Here is a 17253-nt window from a genome sequence, read left to right as displayed (position 1 = left end):
ATGTTCAAAAAGTTATTCAAAATACTCCAAAGTAGTACAAAATGTTTAAAGTGTCAGTTTCATGACCTTCTAAAAGTAACTTCTGTGAATCTGCTTCCATTTTTCAGTCTTTTTTTCTTGCGTTACCTGCTGCTTGAATGGCATATACAAACCAAAAAGTGTGGTGTCGTCTACAGGTAAGGATTAAAAATAACAATCACGTTTAGCTAATCTTATGTGTTTACGCGGGTTTAAATGAAAAATACAAGATAATTTCGCTCTTAGAAAGAGTGTACACAGTATATGTTACGAAAGTGGGCAGCCAAAACCCTCTGAAAAAAATCTGAAGATAGGAGCAAATTATTACTCGTCTTAAAATTCACTCAGTCTCCAAAATCCAGCACCGAGAGTAAAATGTACTCTGGGTTTCAAAAGAGCAATTCTGCAATCTTTCTCTGAAGCTCTCAAATCATCAGATTTAAAAAATATTTCTCAAACCAACAAATATGAGTCAAAACAATCAAAACCACTGAAAAAAGCTCTTGGAAATGTATTATCTTCAAGACTTCTTTAGACCAATTTTTCAATCAGCCGTGAAACACTAAAAATGGTCTTCAAAAAGTTTGTGTATTTCAGGCTAGATTAGGGTTAGGGTTACAAGAACCATTAAATCCTGACCGCAGTTATACTTTTATTTGCACTTTGATTGACAAAATTAAGAGAGATTACAAAGTAGAACAAGTTTTCTTACAACTTTTGATCTGGATCACTTTTGGAATACAGTTACTGAACACTGCAATATACAATATGAGCAGCCAAAACTCTCCAAAAAAATAAGAGCAAATTATCAGCACTGAGCATAAAAAATTTGTACGTAGTGTACGAATGCTAACCCTAACCCTAGCCAGGGTTCCGAGTTAGCAATTCTGTAATCTGTCTCTGAAGCCCTCAAATCATCAGATTAGAAAATGTTCTTCAAACCAATAAATATGAGTCAAAAATAATCAAAACCACAGAAAAAAGCTTGTGGAAATATTTCTTCCTCAAGACTAGATCTTCTTTAGGCAAATTTTCAATCAGCTGAAAAACGCTGTTACAATAGTATTTAAACAATCGTGCATTTGAGGCCAGAGTAGGGTTAGGGTTACAAGAACTATTTAATGTTGACTGCAGTTATACTTTTAGTTGCATTTTAAACGACAAAATATTTTCTTACAACTTTATATCTGACTCACTTTTGGAATAGATACCGAACACTGTAATAAACAATATGAGCAGGCAAAAATCTTTGAAGATAGGATCAAATTATCAGTCGACCTAAATTTCACTTGAGCCCCCAAATCCAGCAGTGAGCGTAAAATATGTGTAAGTACTGTGGGAATCCTACCCCTAACCAAATCCTGCAGATTTGAAAATGTTACTCAAATCAACAAATATATGTCTAAAAGCATTAAAACCACTGAAAAACGCTCTTGGAAATTTCTTTTCTTCATGACCGTATCTTCTTTAGGTACATTTTCAATCAGATTAAAAAACGCTGGCATTTCAGGCCAGAGTAGGGTTCGGTGAATAGAGTTATGGTCTATCCTAGCAAAGCAAAAGATGCAAGTCAGGATACACCCTGTCGCGGGGCACACACAGATATAAACAGAAATAAACACACACTCACATCACGGCCAATTTTCTCACTAGTCAGAAATTCATCAGTTCCATCCATCTTCCAAGCTCTTCATCCAATTCAGGGTTGCAAGGGAGCTAGAGCCTGTCATGCCAAGCAACGGGTTCAAGGCAGGATACACCCTGAATGGGATGCCAGTCCCCTGCAGGGCACACATAGACACAAACACCCACACACATTCACGCCAGGACCAATTTTCCTAAGAGCCAGTTACTCAACCAGTATGTTTTTGGACTTGGTGGAAATCAGAGCACCCAGAGGAAACGCACAGAAACATAGGGAGAACACATGGTGAACATGCAAACTCCACGCAGAAAGCACTCCAGGTCAAGCCCCAGCACCGCGAGGCAGTAATGCCAACCACTGCTAAGTGGGACATCTGAAAGAAACTGAGCTAAAATAACAGGATGGAGTTACTCTAGTGCACCAAACTGTTGATCAGCATGACTAAGGCTAACAAGACAAACAAATCAGACGATTCTATTTTGTATCAACATACAGCAGAGACAGTGGTTTCTAGGGAAGAAGAGATAATAAAAGCAGCTCTGCCTGTATGAAAAGGGGGTCACAGCATATGCAGCCTAAGCCGATTGGTACTTACTGTACAGGCCTGCTCATGCAGTCTCGAGACCTTTGGCTCAATTTCCTGCCCACAGTGTCAGCCAGGCTAACCTATTTCTGGCCCTCCCACAGACTGTAAACTCATAACAAGAATAACAGGTTGGCAGTGTCATGAGTATTGAATTTTACTGTTCTAGCACAGAAAATATAAAATAGAACTTTCAGCTGTAATACAGTGAAAGAACAACAAGCAAACTACAAAAACTTTCTATGCACATATACAGTTGGTGGCAGAATCAATACTGGGTGTTCTATCAATCGCCTTTTTAAAATGGTAAAACATTAACAGGAAAACTTTCAAAACATTTTATTCCAGTGCAAGATGTGTTTCTCTCCCTATTTGAGTTTATTTGAACTTCCAAAGCTACATTTTAAAAAAAAACATAATATTTTACACATATTGCCTCTGGTCTATCTGGTATCATCATATGTTCAGTATGTTAGGATTTAGAGTTTTTTTAGAGCGAAAAACATCATTCCCCCTGTTAGTTTATTAGAAAGCAACAGAAACTCACTTTCTTGAGCGGAATTTAGCTAGGACATTTGTTAAACACATCTACACCTATGAACAGTGGCATGACCTTGTAGTCAATACAGGTACCTCTTTTTAACGCCTCATCCAAAAGACTGTTCCTCTTGTGTGACCTGTCACCATACTAGAGCATTGGTTCAGAAATTCTGGTCCAGAGCGAAGCGTTTTGCCTACTGGTACACCACCACCACTTACAGCTGCAACTTCTGTCTCCTTGCAGGTCTTTCATCCGAGTACTGACAAGACCCAACCTTCTGATGTGAGGAGATGTCAAGCTAAACACTGGTAACATTGTCTCTTGATGTTATGGGCCCAAAGAGCTTCAGTTGTATTACTGTGTATCATTCACTTATTAAAACAGAGGGATGCCAGTTCATCAGTTCAAATATCATTAAAATGCAAACCCACTCTCATAACATGAGCATAAAAGTACTTTATTAAACACAGGAAATGGCAGTATATACATACATGTAATAGCACCTTTTGCCTACCTGGGCTTTTGTGCAACGTAGGCTGTTGTAAAGTACAGAGGACATACGGTATGTAGTTCATGAAAATTCAATGCTTCGTTCCCGGCTTTAACAATTTTCCTTAGAGAGCAGCCATTTGTTTTTTTTACAAAAGACTTTACATAACAATTATTACAAGAAATATCATATCACGGTTGACACCTTTTTCAGACCTGAGATCCATGCAAGATAAAGGAGAAATTAAAAAATATATTTTTTTTATCAGCTGTCCAGAATTCTAAATAAAAAACATACATCTGGTACATCTGTGGCTGGTACTCTTACAACAGAAGGTCTGTTATTTACTGTAGTCCTGATGGGCGCACACCTCTTTCCCAGTATGTTTTTGATAGCGGTATTGTGCTTCTATACTCTCAGCTTGACATTCTTTGCATAAAAAATCCTATTTGTTGCCATTATTACTATTTCCAGATTTTTGACATGGTCACTAAGACTGAGTCACAGCTAAAAGCCGATACCATGTTACACTGCACTGCAGGCTGCAACCAGTCTGAAGCTTTGGTGTGGATCTAAAGCTTTGCTCTACAGTCTGTACCACTGTGACCTCTTGATGTTAACGGGAAAATGATTTTTTTCATTCACCAAAAAGCAAAGAATAGAATAACACAACAGTAGATTTTATAGGAGAATAAACCCCAGGGGAGGAATGGAGAAACAAATGTGTACAGGTCAAAGTTAAAATGATTTCCCAAAGTCACTGTGAAGTCACTCATTTCAGATACTGTAGATCATTTTTAAAGAACTGTTATAAACTGTTATAGTCTTAAGGGGAAAAGAGTTTTGAGGTTTAAACAAGGATTAAACATATGAGACCCATTGTTTTCTTCTTGGACAGACTGTGCTCTCACTTATCCCAGCCTGTGACACCTTCTCCCACACATAAACAGTAACTGCCAGTTACTATCAACGATCAAACCACATCTTCTGAAACGAGTACAGGGTTGGAATGTGAAGTGTGCTGTCACCATGCATAAGCTAAAGATGCCTGAATGCTTTAAAAGCTTGTAAAACACTGTACAAAGAACTGCTACTGTATATAGGCTACTGCAACTGAGGTTTCAAGAAAAAGAATGCATTGCGAACAGACCTACTGTCAGCAAACCTGAATCCAGGAAAGCAGTGGCAACACTACTTTAGCAGCAAACAGCAAATCTTTGAATTAAAAAAAAAGATTATCTACACAACTTTAAAGCAGGTTACCCCTGAATCAAGCTTGGTTACCAGTGTTTAACCACGCAGATAAACAATTAAACAAATTATGAGAGCAGTTGGGTTTCCATTTACAATTCCAGTCGGGGAAAGGAAAAGATATCCCATGATGTGAAAACAGAACATCATTACTTGACCTAGGAAATGTTGTTCTGTGGGAATATACAGTGAACTTCAAAAGACATTGGTGCTTCAAAGCTTTCTTTATGTCCTTGAGATCTCTCATACACTTCACTTTGTATCGCAAACCTTCATAGCTATAGAATATTGACATACTGTAATACCGATTTGTACTCGTCACGTTATGATAACAATCTTATAATACAGAATTATAATGAGTTCATTACACAAAATTTCTTTGTCTTAATCAAACAGGTAATTGGAATCCCAAAAGCAGAAACCATCTGGATACCTGTTTAAGTTATGAATCAAAAACAGATATCGGCACTTGATTAAATATGGGAATGGCTTTGAAAAATGAAACCATTTAAGGCAGATTAATCACTCTAAAACAAAAAAACACAAAACAAGTAGCATCCAGAATCTTCCCGATAATGTCTTTAAATTACATTTTTTTTACATAAAGTTTTGTTCAATTCAGAATCTTTTTCAAGACTTACAAAAGATGGAAAGGAATTTAATTGGCTGTTACTGTATGTAAATATAAAAGACGAACCTTACTGTGATTGATTTTATAAAACATCTTAAGATTGATACCTCATATGGATCCTGGTAATTATAATCAAAACTTTTGCCTTATCCTTTGTTCTAAATACTGCATATTTAACAAATTCCGTATGTAATTATCCTCAAGAAAAATAACAACCATGCTTAACAATACACATTATACCTGCAATACACACCAAAATAAAAAAAAATCATAAGCATATTAAATTGTTGTTTTTACAATACATCCATTAAAAATATATTGACAGCAAATTGGTCTAGTTACAAAAATTCCAACATTTTTCAAATTGTTACTCGAAGGCTATTAGAAATGTCGTCTGCCACACTAGCCTGTAACTTTCTTAAAATCTGTAAATAATTTAACCTCTTCCAAAAATGTAGGAATCACAAAATGTAAAACTAAGAACTGTTAAATAAGAATAAAATATTTATTTAATCATTTTAAAATTGAAAAATAGAACATAATTTGCCACAAAACATTTCAAATATATCTAGTTCAGCATGAAAATGTGAGAATTATTTCTGTGACTGAAGCCTAAATTTGAATCAATGAATTCAATTCATTGTACGGTCTATTAGTAATGCTAAATATTTTCAATGACATCTGCTGTACAGCAGACTAGTTATCTCACTGACTCATGAAATGTATATGCAGTGTATATGCTGTGCACTATCGTGTAAAAGTAACAGAATTATTAATTTTAGACAGGACAATGTGTGACAGACAACTTCGCAGCTGTAGTGTTGCAGTGGGAAAGTTATAAGAAAGTTACATACAGCACAGATGTGCATGTGTCTCTTGAACAAAGAGTAGTCCCTCATTAATGAAAAAATTTACCTGATGTTTACAAATGATGAAAAAAAATCTTTTTTTCAGGTACAGTGTAATCTATAGTTAAATACCACACTAAACAGGGTATGGTAATGTGACCACAGCATGCTCTAGCTTTTACCTAACACTTACATGTACAGTAAGCCGAAGTTGTATGTGTTTTAATTAATTGTACTATTTTACCATTTTACCAAGGGATGTCTAGCTGGTCTTATGGCAGATCATTAGCTACAAGGTGAGTAATGTACAATGAGTATCAGTAAGGGAACAGTAGGCCTTGCCAATGGCGATCCTTTTTCTAAAAGCCATCGTGACATTGAGCTGTTCTTTTATGGGTCATTAAATGACCAGCTGCCTTAAAAATAAGTTAACACCTGCGGGCTCCACTTAATACACTATTATCTATAAAAAACTGAACCATTATCCCCAATTGACTTCAATGTGCCTTGGGACAATTCCTGAACACAGCTCTTGGCCATGCTGAGTCCTTTAGTGTGAGAGATTTTAAATAAGGAGGCCTGTCATAATATTTTGAACAAATGTATCGAGCTGTATGTGACAATGCAGTTTCAAGACTGACACATTTCAGTATAGAAATGAAGAGATGAAGGCACACAGTGCCTCTGAACACAGTCAGACAAAGGTGTTCAATCATTCTTACTGGATAACAAAGGAACAAGTCTAATTCATCTGAAGAAGGTACTGTATGCTCACATCTTAAGAAGGCTTCTCTAATGTGAACTGGAACACTGTGTTGCTCCTTTTTACTTTTCAGTGTGGAATTAAACTTTACTTTTATTTTTATAGCCAATGCACTAGATGTGATTTCCTGATAGACCATTTCATTAGACTACTGTATTTCCATATTCCGAAAATAATCAGTTTCCAGTAAACCCTCATCATTACTGATCACACAAAGTAGTTGAAATCAACGTTCAATATTGCTTTACATTAAAAAGAGGATTATAAAATAAAGCCCACTGAAGTCAATTAGGCATGCAAACTCTTTAAGAGTTGTGTACAACAGTATCACAAACTGCCAGGCTTTACCCTGCTCTCCTGACAGTGCTCTCTCCTCATGGGGAGGTCATGGCTCCTGGCTTCTCCAATTTCTTACCCTTGGACAGGGCAGACACCTGCTTCATCAGCTCCCTGTTCCTGGCCTGAGTAAATGGACACATACAAAAAAAAAAATATTTCAGCTATGAGAGAAAGGATATTTCTTCCTTGAACATCACTCTCCTCACTGCATTAAGATATTTTAGAGGAACCTCATGGTCAAAGCAAAACACAACGAGACCTGCTGACTACATTTCTAAAAGAGAAAAATATTAAAGCTGTTGAAAGGCTGGACTTGTATCTTTTGCAAGTTGTATCTGGGGGAGTGCAGCAGTGACCTTTTAACCTAGGTTTTGCGGGTTCAGTTACCAGGATGTTTTATATGCCTGGGTATAACTACACAACTTTTTTCATCCAGGCCTGGGGGTGTGAGGATGTGGCTGGACTGTGAAGGAAATACTCACTTGATCATTCCTGAGTCTGGATATGGCCAAGTGGCTGCAGGAAGTTTTACAACAGGAGCCTTCAGTTTGCATGTGACTGTATCTCTTCCAGCCCACAGGGCAGAAAGAGTGGGCACGACTGTATAGGCATGCCAAGGAATGGGATTTCATAGCAGTGTGTAAGTAAGAACAAGTTCAAAGTTACTAATGAAAGGAAGGTCTTCAGACCATCTTACACATTTTATTGATCTAAGATAAGCATATGGGAGACAGCCTTAAAATCATGCTCTTGTGTAATTTATTCCAGAAGCCCAGGTGAGTGTAGGTTTTCAGACTTGAATGAAACTGTGCCTAATTTGCACTGGTGTGCTCTGTGGTTTAACTTTTTCTGTATCATTTATCATGAAAAAATTATCTAAGATTCAATAGGATGAAAAATGAAATGCAAGCAGTACATTCAGCCAAAAGATAGCACATTTGAATGGCGTTTTTAGGATCTCCATTAGTAAATGCAATTACCCTTGTGATGCGACTGACCAGTAGATGTAAAGGGACTGACAACAAAACACACAGCTCAAAAGACAAAGACAAAAGACAAAAGCGCCTTTGAAGTTTCAAGGGCTGAAGAAACCTGATTACTTTAACCAACGACAAGTAGCAGCAATGTTCTGGCATCATTTATGTGGTTTTTTAGGAAAAAAATAAAACAGTTGTGTTACTGTTGTGGTCTCAGAAAATTACAACTTGCAAATGACAGATAAAAAATTAAAATGACAGCTTAGGTTATGCAGCAATCCAGAAGACAACCTGCCATTGCTAAGCAGCAGTGACTCGCGATTGCATCATGCAAACCAGATGGCTACAGCACACATCTGCACCCACCTGTAGCTGCTCCACAACATCCTTGTGTGTCTTCTCCATCTGATTCATCTTGGCCCTCATCTGGTTCTCCTGGTACTGGAATTCTGCTTTCAATTCTGTGATCTGTGAAGCGTTGGGTAGGAGAGGATTTCCAAATGGTAAAGCCAGTGTGAATGAACAAACCATGCTTTAGTTTTGATTTGCATGTTTTCATGCTTTCAAGCTGTGTGCAGTTCATTATTAAGTGATAGTACTAATCGGATTTCCTATTTAATTGGTGTTTTTTGCAACTTTCTGACATGTTTCAATGGTAATTTAAAAAGAAATCAATGTCAATTGGACAAAGGTGGTTTCATTATTGATCAAGTGTACTATCAGTCCTGAAACAACACTGTGCATTAGTTTAAAAGAAACATAAAATGATATGTTTCTGGGAGCTGAAAGATCTGCTGGTTTTGAGCTTGAAGAGCCGCATACTGACAAAAGCTAGAGGCGATGACAACAACACTGAGACAGGGTGCACAGGACCAGGCAGATATTTTTAAATGTTCCAGACATGTTGTTACTATTTCAAGTGTTTGCTAAAATACTGCTAATATAGGACCCCACCACTTAGTGTGTGCACCTCTGATCTGCACTGCTACCTGAATAAGGATAAAAGTGTGTGGCAAGCAGTATAACAAAATCAATTTGAAATGCAAATGAAAGTAAGGCCTGGTTGTAACTGAATAGTGTAATCGGCTATTGGTTGGATCCCAGTCAGATGCTGCGGGAGCCGAGAGTGCCACACAGGGGTGGAGCCCAACTGACCTTCTTCTCCTTCTCCAAGATAAGCTGGTCCTTCTGGTGGAGCATCTTCTTGAGAGTGGCCACCTCCTCCTTCAGCTGAGTGATGATCACAAAGTGATCTGTGCCAGGAGAGTCAAGAGCCAGGTCTGGAGAAAAACTTCCAAGAGAAAAAAAAATACACTGAAAAAATTGTTTGCTTAAGTACTAGCAAACACAAGGATGTCTGACAAATCACATCTAAAGTTGTATCATAATACTTTACTCGGACATTCTTCATAATGCACAATATTTCTTTTCATCAAAAGGTAAATACAGAACTGATTAGGCATGTACTGCCTTAGTACAAATACTACCTTGGTGGCCACATAACGGGCTGATGAAGACATAATGACAGTTGCAAAGAAGGGTTTGTATTTTCAGAAGGAAAAGCACAGTCAGTGTGCTGTGTGTGGTGAGCCTAGGAGATTGTGCCTGGGGCTGTATCCTCAAATTTCCAAACAATACAAGTAAAAAAAATATTCCAAGGAAGTTTTAAAGCATGTCTGCATCTTAATAGGTTAGCATGAACATGACTGAAAAACGTTGTTTCTGGTCAGTTTGTGGTTGTTGCGGTTGCCTTCGGGTTCCACCAGAAGATGACTTACAGTACTATCTAATTCTTCTACTGAAGGCACTAATCCACAAACAGGAAGAAACAGGACTACACCCTGTATCAGAAGTAGTGCATATTAATACAAATTGCCATATTAACATATCACCTATAAGGCTTTTGGGATAAAAAAATCTCACCCAGCTACAAATTTACCTAGAACTGAAATCTGATGCACAGAAAAAGTTGTTCAAGAAGTTCCAGCTGGTATCATTAGTTTCTTGATTTATAGGTACTCATCACCTTGTTCACAGAAATGGCTACTCTTAGTTCATCTGTACAGGCAGTTCACAGTGGAACCCTGGCGCCCTCTGCTGCAGCTCACTGCTGGATCACAGCAATTTTTAAGGACTCTCAAATCCAGTCCAGAAGGACCACAGTCTGTTGTAAGTGAACAATGTAATTAACCTTAATGATCTAAAAGAAGTATTTATGGGCTTAATTTGAGCAATTAAACACAAGTGGTTGTCCAGGCCTGGAGTTGTGAACTCCTTTCACAAAACCAGCCCATATATGGACTGAAACAGAGCAATGTACAGGTACACGTTAATAAATATAGTTATCATCAGTTATCAAACTAAGGAGAAAATTCACAGTTGTTAAACAAATAATTTGACATACTGAGCTAAAGTTAAAACTAGGCACTGTATTTTGCACTGAAGCCAAAAGCTTTGTTGTGTCACTCCACTTGTCCCAGGTTACTGAAGGAATGCCGTCACTGCTGTACAGTACATCATACCACAGACCACAGATCTCCCAGGTTTTTCTCACCTGTCACCATTACTTGAAATGGCGTCAAACTTGGGCTTTTTCTTGGGGATTTCATTTTGAATGGAAGAAGTGGACAAGGTTTTCTGACTGCAAAAAAAACAACAGAAAACATCAGACAGAAATATTTAGCACAGGAAAGCAGATCATTCTGACTTAGAAGCTTTGAACTTTCTACTTTTATCAAAGATCTAAGTACAAGTAATCAAAACTCAAAATGTAGCAAAGGAATTTGTCTAGAAGGCAATTTTAAAACTATGTCCTTTATATTATGGGTGAGGTATTCAGAAGCCATAACAAATCTCTTATATTTTCACAAAAATGCTAGACTAGCTGACCTCATTTTAACCCTATGATCCTACTTATTTGGTGTGATACATTTATTGCTGTATTAATATGAGGAAATAAAGCCTGTCTGAAAAGTCCAAAAATGCAGTTTTAGCATTTTTTTAAAAAAGAAAAGGAAACTGTTAGATGTCTAACACTCCTGTGCTACACTTCATGCTTGATCCATGCCTACAATGAAGTTATGATAAAACATATCAGGGGGAGGAACTGGCCAGCAGGGGGCACTACCTGTTATAGTGGCTACTGCTGCTGAGGCGAGTAAACTGCTCCTTCTCTGGCAAGCTGGAGTGGGAAGAGGAGCTCAGGTGCTTGCGCTGCTCTTTGGTTTTTTGGAGGACTCGCTTGTAAGACAGAGTGCAGAGCCAGCACAGCAGCTTCCCATCTACCTGCACACCAAAAAACATTGGAAGACACTTTCACTGACTGATACAGACCTGGAATGCACAATATGAGGGAATGAGCACTTACCGTGCAGTAGCTCTTGCTAATTAATTAATTCAAATTGTATTCACATACAGTAAGTAAATTCAAGAAAAGGGGATATTTAGAGCATATTTGTTTGCACCATGTCAATCCTAGAATCTCTTTCAAACAAACCCCTAAAGGTATACCTACTGTACTTCCCCAGCAACAGCCGAAGCCTCTCACATTCCACTCAAATAATTTAGAACAATCAATATAGAACAAGCTAGTTAAGGAAGGGGGCTTTCCCACCGATATCACTGGCATTCCTGAGTCCCTGTCCAGGCTGGTTTCTGCTACCAGAGAGATGTGCTCAGGCACAGACTGTTATTTTTACCGGAATGATTATTTAGCACAGTAACAGTGCAGGACTTTGACAACATTGCTTTAGAGCACTCTCATAACTGTTTAAGTTCTTAAATGAGATGTAAAATTGGACAAAAGAAAACAAAGAACTTCTAAAAAGGGGCAGCATGGAGGCACAGTGGTTAGCTTTGCTGCCTCACAGCGCTGGGGTCCTGGGTTCAATCTGTTGTGGAGTTTGTATGTTGTCCTGATGAAGCCGGAAACATACCGGTAAGTTAATTGTCTTCTGGGAAAATTGACCCTAGGTGTGAGTGTGTGCGTGTCTGCATTGGTGTTTGATCGGAGATGGACTGGAGTCCTATCCAGGGTGTACCCTGCCTTGGGCCCGTTGTTTGCCAGGAATAGGCTACAGCTCCCCCACTGCCGAAGGCAACCAGAGTCAAGAGAAATAAGTGACTGCTTGGGTTTCTGCTATCACAATACCTCCTCCTAGTGCTGTAGCTTTAGGAGCTAGCAGTCATCTAGCACTGTGATCTTTGCTATCCCAGTGATCCCCTGCAAGTACCTTTCTCCTGTCATCTTTACGGTCGAAAGCACACTGCTGCTTGCACTGTTCACATGTGTGGGGAGGGCCGTACTTCTTCTCCGAGTTTGTGCAGCGCTGGCATTTGTTGCCGATGAACGCTGCGATGATATTACAGTACTGACAGGGCTTGGGCTGAAAGACACGGAGATAGGCCCAAAAAGTTAAAACAATTAAACAGGAGGTTAAGACAGACCTTTTGAATGTTGGAAAAGTGCTCTTACACTATCATTCATCAACGTATTACTTCCCAGCAATTGGGAATACAAAAGAAAAAAAACTCTACAACAGCACCATTCAATTAGACTGTTCCCTTGCATAACTGCAATGGGAGGTTTTAGCAACACCTGGAGTCTGACAGATTCTGGTATGAGGAATGACCATATTAGTGTTTCAGAAGCTGTATTTGGAGAACAAGAAGACACGTTATTATAAATCAAATTAAATCAGGGAGCAACATTTGATATTCTAATTGGAGCAGCATCTCAAAATATGTTTTGAAATGGGTCCCACTTTATATTCGCAGCCCAGTGTCTGTCCTGGTTAATGAAACTACGTCTGACCAGCTCATTAATTAAAAAATGAAAGCTTGATACTGTGGGTGTTTCAACAGCCTACATGGGTTTCCGCAAAGGAGTTGCATTTTCATGACTGTTCTTCCATCGACTGTACAGACAGGGAACAGAGCACAAAAGATATTTATCTGACCCTGAAATTCTACAGAGAAACATTTTTTACAAAGAGTGATCCATGCCTGCAGAAGACTGTTTTTGACATTTGTAGGTTTGTTCACGGCTGCAGGAATACGTCCCTTCCATGCTCTTCAAAACAACGACTGAACTCACCGTGCCGTACAGCTTCACATTCTGCGCACATTTCTTACATATTGTGTTGGTTTTGCTAGACAGAAGAAAAAGGAAAAAAAATGACGAAAGTGAAAATCTGCTTTTCAAAAAATGGAAAACAATCCTGGAAATAAAAAGATATTTTTTCCCACGGATTTGTATATCACTTGTTGAACTTCTAAACTTCTAAAAATAAAGTGTGATGCTTTATTAATGAACTCAATCTTCTCAATTCTCTACTTAAAAAGACCTGATTTATTTTAATCTGTTTTAATTCTGTTTTTCTGTATTCTGTTTTTTTTCCCCAATTTTAAAGAAAATGAGAAAGCCGACTACAGTTAAACAGAAAAACAAGCATATAGGTAGCTACCTCCACTAAATCATGCATTACACACCGAAAGGCAATAAAAATGCAGCAAATGATTTTAGCTTCAATACTTACCTGAACTTTTTTTAATGCCTATATATACTCATTGGGCAAAATCCAAAATATACATTTCTTAGGAATAGTTGAAAAGCAGACACTGAACTGTGCATATACTGTAAGTAACTCACAGTAAGAACGATTAGAATCTCTACCTTTCCTGCTGAAACTCTGTTCTGCAGTAAGTGCACTTGACCATAGGATGTGCGATGCGACATTCCTGGACAACATAGGACAAAAAAACAAGTGGCAGGTGTTAACTATCATTGCAGCACGTGCCCTTTGAGCCCAGATTTCAGAACCATCCAACTCTTACGGCGACACACAGACCTGCCACTATATACTTTGTGAGCTCTGTGTGATGGAGTCATACTGTAAAATAGCGACAGACTGGAAGGCAGTGTGGTCTTCAGGATGAAATGAAGGGCAGTTTTGAACTGAGACAAAATAATGGCCAGGGCTGCCAGCTAAGAGTTCTGGGAGGGTGGCATAACTAATCTGGCAGTTTTTGTCCAGGCTCTGTGGGGCAGCATGAAAGAACTCATCACAAGTGTGCAATTGGGAGATACTGTACATCCCCCAGGTTACCCTAGTGCCAGAGCAGGGTTGACCACATGAACAGGCGTCTCAGAATGGGCAGAGGTGAGAGACAGCACGTTGTCAGAGAGGATGGAAACGGGAGCCGACCGAACCAGACAATTAAATCCACCTCTTGATGGGATAATGCCCTCAAGTGAGAGGCAGAGAAGGGATTAGTAAGTGATAACACCTGGGTCGGTCAATGGTTATGCGCCTGAGTCAATGAGAGGTCATGAGGGAATCAACACTCTTAACCTTGACTGGACTCTGGCAAAGAGAGTTTGTCCATCCATTCAGATATTATTTTAATAACACAGCAGAACTGTCATCTGAATATTGTGTTATACATTGTATCTAGTGTTACAGCACATACATATTATATTGACATTTTCTATGTTATCAATATTGTATATTTTATATTCTATGCATTGTTATTGTCAATCATGTTATTGATACTATTCAAAATTTGTATTGCCATCTTCTAACACAAAGACTAAGACACAAAGAATATAATACTGTTTATTATTTTTTATTACATAAGACTTTCTAGTAGATTTGAAAGCGTTTGAAAGGAATACATTTAAATGAGTCATTAGGTAATGGGAACATGGAACTGAGTCACTAACACTTCCAATAACAACCATCCTATGAGTGTTCTGTAGTATACAGTTTATGTGATGAAAAAGAGAAGGCCTTTGTATTTTTATCATACAAAATCATTCTATTAAGACGATTTTCACGTTAGAAATATTTTAAGTAATAATGGCATCAAAATCCACAAAACCAAATTCACATTTGTTTACAGAACTGTGTCTGCATGTGACAGTTTTAAAGAAAGATATCAAATGTACAGAACATTGTGAATTAGCTCATCTAAACCGGGACAACAAAAGCACAAGGACCGGATGGATATCCAAGACACTCTCGCGCCTTTCAATGCCATTCATTTGCAGGACGTCCCGTTTACAAATCAGCACATCAACTAACCCACCTTCCACTTCATGACACCCAGAACAGTCTGAGCTGTGGTCTTCTCAGGGCCTTACCTTGCATAACTGCTGTCCCTGAGACAGAGCCTCAAATGGGAATCTTTGGTTACACTTCGTGCAAGCGTACAAGGCAGCCATCACTGACACCGATGTCTATTTAGGAGCTGAAAGTTTGTGGAATTCCACAATATTCCCGGAAAAATTAACGCTACCCTTGCCAATCCGACCAGAGTGATCCCCTGTCAACACACTGATTTGTATAGCCATTGCGTCATCAGTTGTCGGAGCATCCCGCGACCGGTTTGTAGTCCCACCCCTTCTCCTTTCTGGTTTGCTGAGAAAGGCCACCAAGAGTAAACGCGGGGATACGATTGGTGGAGAGCAAAGTCAATCCCTTCAACAAGTAGTGGGGGGAAGGATTAGGTAATTGTCAGGGAACGTGCGTCACAGGCTGTTATGTAAAGTGACAGAACAGAAGAGAACGATTGAAAATTGTGTCAAGTTACGAAGTTAAAACTTTCACTTAAATAATTAAGTTGCTGTATTGCTGTGTTTTATATTTCTGATTTGTACATGGATTTAAAATGGTAAAATACCTCGATTCTGAGACGTACAGATATTTTATATCACAATAAATCATTACTACTGAAAGTACAATGTTCTGCTATGGTTATCGTTTTAAGGACAAAAAATATTAATTGATTATGTATATACAACGATGCAGCGTTATGTCTTTGTATACGTAGCGGCATTCAAAGTGAAACGTATGAAACACCGATTCTGTTTTGTCACGTTTTAATTTCATTAATAAAGATTACTCTTTATTACAAGAAATAAATGTCGGCTTGAAGATCGCGGCTTCACATTGGGAGGTATGACGCCGGTTTAATTTTGTTTAACGTTTTCAGTTATATTTACATATTGTCCTGCCAATCTGTTATCTGAAACCTTGTATATGGTGAAATTAACCTTATTGGCATCGGACAACTATGATTTTACCTTCTTCCCGATGATGGTCTATTGTGTGCGTGTACACTGACGATAAGTTCAGTCGGCATTACTGTATATGGACTTAAACCTCTGTTTAAAGTCCGTTACTGGTTCTAAATAAAAACAGGATTTCAATAAAATACATCTGCATATAGTATATTTACACATACTGACCCTGATAAAATATAACTATGAGGTGGTTGGTACACCTCCAGCAGTATTTACAGCTTCTAAATTCCACAAGATTTCAGAAATGTCTGTGGACACCAGTGGACAACTCAACCAACAAACCTCTGTTGTGGATAGTTGTTCACTGTCTCCTTGCTGCCTTAAATTAACTCCTGATACTGATCTATTATTCAGCAATCACTACTTGTAAATCCCCAAGGCAGTATAACTTGCTCTCTGGCCAGGTCTGCTATTGCCTTAACTGCTGTTCCAGAGGCATAAGCAACAACACACATGTCAGCTGCAAAGTGTTTTACCCTCTGTGAGTGATGTCCCATTTTGCAGAATTACAAATCATCTATACACCTTTATTTAAAAGGAGTATTTTAGCTGATACTTGAATGTTTAAAATGAACACTAAATTAGTTTCAGCTATGAAAATGTCAGCTAAAACTGCAAACAAAAATGAAAAAAACAAAACATGTTGATGATGTTAGTCTTCATCAGCCTCAGTCAATGCTTGGTGGAGGCAATTTTGGCAGCACTGATAACTGCAAGTTGTTCTGGATAAGCCTCTATCAACTTTGTGCACTAGAATGGTGCAATTGTCAGCCATTCTTCAGTAAATCAAGGAATGACAACAACAAAGCTCGATCATACTCAGCTGTCAGTAATTAGCAATTGCTCCCATCATCCTTCCTCCGCCAAACGCTATAAATACCAACGTGATTTCCTACTCTGCCTCGCGTACGTCTTTTGCATCCCAGCTCCACCTCTGCAGCTGCCCCTTGGTTACCCTGCGGGGGAGTCCTGGCCTCCTTGTCCTATGGCCAGGAGGTCAGCCTTCAGCCAAGCGGGTTAAGCCAATATCCGCTCCATAATAGTTCATCACGCTTTGATCTTGGGTGTTGTCGTTCCTAGT

General features: G+C 38.6%; 1 protein-coding gene across 2 annotated transcripts; it reads right to left on the bottom strand.

The window, feature by feature from the left end:
* Window positions 1-3223: 3223 nt before the first annotated feature.
* On the bottom strand, window positions 3224-15412 carry LOC148820575 (protein FAM76A). 2 transcript variants are annotated; one of them, XM_088933374.1, is made up of 9 exons: window positions 15231-15412; window positions 13761-13825; window positions 13182-13236; window positions 12319-12471; window positions 11214-11371; window positions 10641-10727; window positions 9242-9377; window positions 8453-8554; window positions 3224-7231 (listed from the first exon to the last, which is right to left on the bottom strand). In XM_088933374.1, the coding sequence occupies exons 1-9, from the start codon at window positions 15309-15311 to the stop codon at window positions 7145-7147; spliced, it is 924 nt and encodes a 307-aa protein (XP_088789500.1). In that variant the 5' UTR covers window positions 15312-15412; the 3' UTR covers window positions 3224-7144. The 2 variants fall into 2 exon arrangements, with proteins under 2 accessions (XP_088789500.1, XP_088789501.1); XM_088933375.1 differs by lacking the exon at window positions 13182-13236 and having other exon boundaries at window positions 15231-15407.
* Window positions 15413-17253: the final 1841 nt, after the last annotated feature.

The sequence above is a fragment of the Atractosteus spatula genome, chromosome 14, assembly GCF_055471065.1.
Source record: "Atractosteus spatula isolate fAtrSpa1 chromosome 14, fAtrSpa1.hap1, whole genome shotgun sequence".
Classification (NCBI taxonomy): Eukaryota; Metazoa; Chordata; class Actinopteri; order Semionotiformes; family Lepisosteidae; genus Atractosteus; species Atractosteus spatula.
The sequence above is the reverse complement of the archived record's forward strand: the minus strand, read 5'-3'. Positions and strand labels throughout refer to the sequence as shown.

Coding starts and splice junctions, on each gene's coding strand:
- LOC148820575 (XM_088933374.1), bottom strand. CDS start 15,311: ATGGCTGCCTTGTACGCTTGCACGAAGTGTAACCAAAGATTCCCATTT. Junction 13,237..13,760: donor ACAGAGTTTCAGCAGGAAAG/GTAGAGATTCTA, acceptor TCTTCTGTCTAG/CAAAACCAACACAATATGTA. Junction 11,372..12,318: donor GTAAAGATGACAGGAGAAAG/GTACTTGCAGGG, acceptor TTTGGTGTGCAG/GTAGATGGGAAGCTGCTGTG.